This window comes from Gadus macrocephalus, chromosome 6 (genome assembly GCF_031168955.1).
Source record: "Gadus macrocephalus chromosome 6, ASM3116895v1".
In the NCBI taxonomy this organism is placed as follows: domain Eukaryota; kingdom Metazoa; phylum Chordata; class Actinopteri; order Gadiformes; family Gadidae; genus Gadus; species Gadus macrocephalus.
This window is the reverse complement of record NC_082387.1, coordinates 20699484-20701131: the sequence shown is the minus strand read 5'-3', so window position 1 is coordinate 20701131 and position 1648 is coordinate 20699484. Positions and strand designations below refer to the sequence as shown.

The following is a 1648-nucleotide window of genomic DNA, read 5'->3' as shown; positions in this document are numbered from 1 at the left end:
GGAAGAACCGCAGGCCGGCCGGAATGCGCGCTCTCGGGCAGCAGTGAGGAGCGTGTGACAGGCGAGCAGACCGCTAGAACTGGGAATTACACAGGAGCCCCTGAACACCATCTCACCTCTCGTCTCCAACTACAGATTAATTGCTGGATAAACTTTTGTTTTTTTTACAGAGACAACGTGTACGAGTACAATCGGACGCGAGCCCGTGTTGGGTGAATAACGGGAAACTTTCAAAAGCGTCGAGGAAAATTAATAAGTTTGTTAAAAGTTATAGCTGATGTCTACTTTTAAGGACATTTGTATCCCGTGACCTCGTAGGCTATTTGAATTATTAAGACGCGCTGGAGTGAGCGGTTAAAGAAACGTGGAGAGATAACCGTTTGGGGGATCTGCGCCTGGGACCCTCCCATTGAGCGGCTCATCAACCTCTCCTGTCGGTCACTTCAAGGCTTTCGTTCTTATATCGCGTGTTGGCCTCCCTCTCATGCACTCTTCTAACATAAACGAAGCTTTTCTTTCGGTTTCTGGACCCTGAAGCCTCGGGATCTGTTGCGCTCAGACGGCCATGACGTAACGGGACTCTAGAAAACCGAGAGCGGAATATCTGGGAATGCCTCGGACGGTGATCACTCTTTGCGTCGCCCGGACGTCCTAACGTCTCCTTCTGACTTCCGTCCTTCTGCCCTCATGTTGGTTTGTTGTTGTGTTCCGTGTCGGTGTGGCGGCCCTCGGCAGCGGGGAGGGGGGGAAATGGGATGACTGAGGGGCAGCTGAGGTGAGATTAAAAAAAAAGGAAAAAGGGGGGGGGGGGACAATGTTTGTACCCGGCGTTCGCATCCCGCCTGCGGGCCGACTGGTGCTGATGATGCTCCTGCTGAGCGGCCTCGCACCCAGGCTGGCCCGCGCGTGCCCGGGCCTCAGCATCACAGGCAACTGCAACTGCATGGACGAGCGCTCCAAGGCGCACGCCACCGCGGCGCTCGGGAAGCGCGTGAGCTGCAGCAAGGACGAGCTGTCTGAGAGCCCTGACGGCCGCCTGCTGCCCAACAGGACCATCACTCTGTAAGTCACCCTGAGTTCCGGCCCACGGCCCCATGTTATTACCTCTGTAACATGTCTCTGTTGCTTTTGGTGCCTGGATGTTATTCTGTGGTTAAGTTGAGAACCGTGTGGTAACCATGGTGCACAGCATTATGGATGTGATATAAACAACAAAATAATCTATGGCAATGGTTAGCCATCCTATCTCCACACAAAGCACACACAACACATGCAGACACACACCACGCACACATACACACACGTGAGTGCGATGACCCTGTGGCCTTCTGGCTGCATGAGGAAGGGACTGTGAGGTAATGCAGCTGGCGGCTCGGCGGACATCTTGATGTGGTTGGGCTGAAGACCTGGGAGGTGTTATGAGGACCCGGGAGAGGGCAGAGGGCTGCAGTGCTCTTCCTCGTGGAGCCCCGCCTCTTTGTCAAAACTCTGTCACTTTAAATCTGACCTGGGGTTGGGGTTAGGGAGGCGAGTTGGTCGTGTAGTTCCTGTTCCCTACCTAGCGCCCTCCAGGCCCACGTGGTCCACGAATAGACCAGCTCCGCATGGACGCAGACTACATGAACTCGGACACACTCTGCCCTGCATC

General features: G+C 54.9%; 1 protein-coding gene across 1 annotated transcript in view; it reads left to right on the top strand.

The window, feature by feature from the left end:
• The window catches only part of adgra2 (adhesion G protein-coupled receptor A2), a 41495-nt gene continuing 39847 nt past the window's right edge, over window positions 1–1648 (top strand). The window contains exon 1 of the mRNA XM_060054911.1: window positions 1–1062. Coding sequence (XP_059910894.1) covers window positions 815–1062 — 248 coding nt within the window. The 5' untranslated portion in view covers window positions 1–814. The remainder of the gene's footprint in view (window positions 1063–1648) is intronic.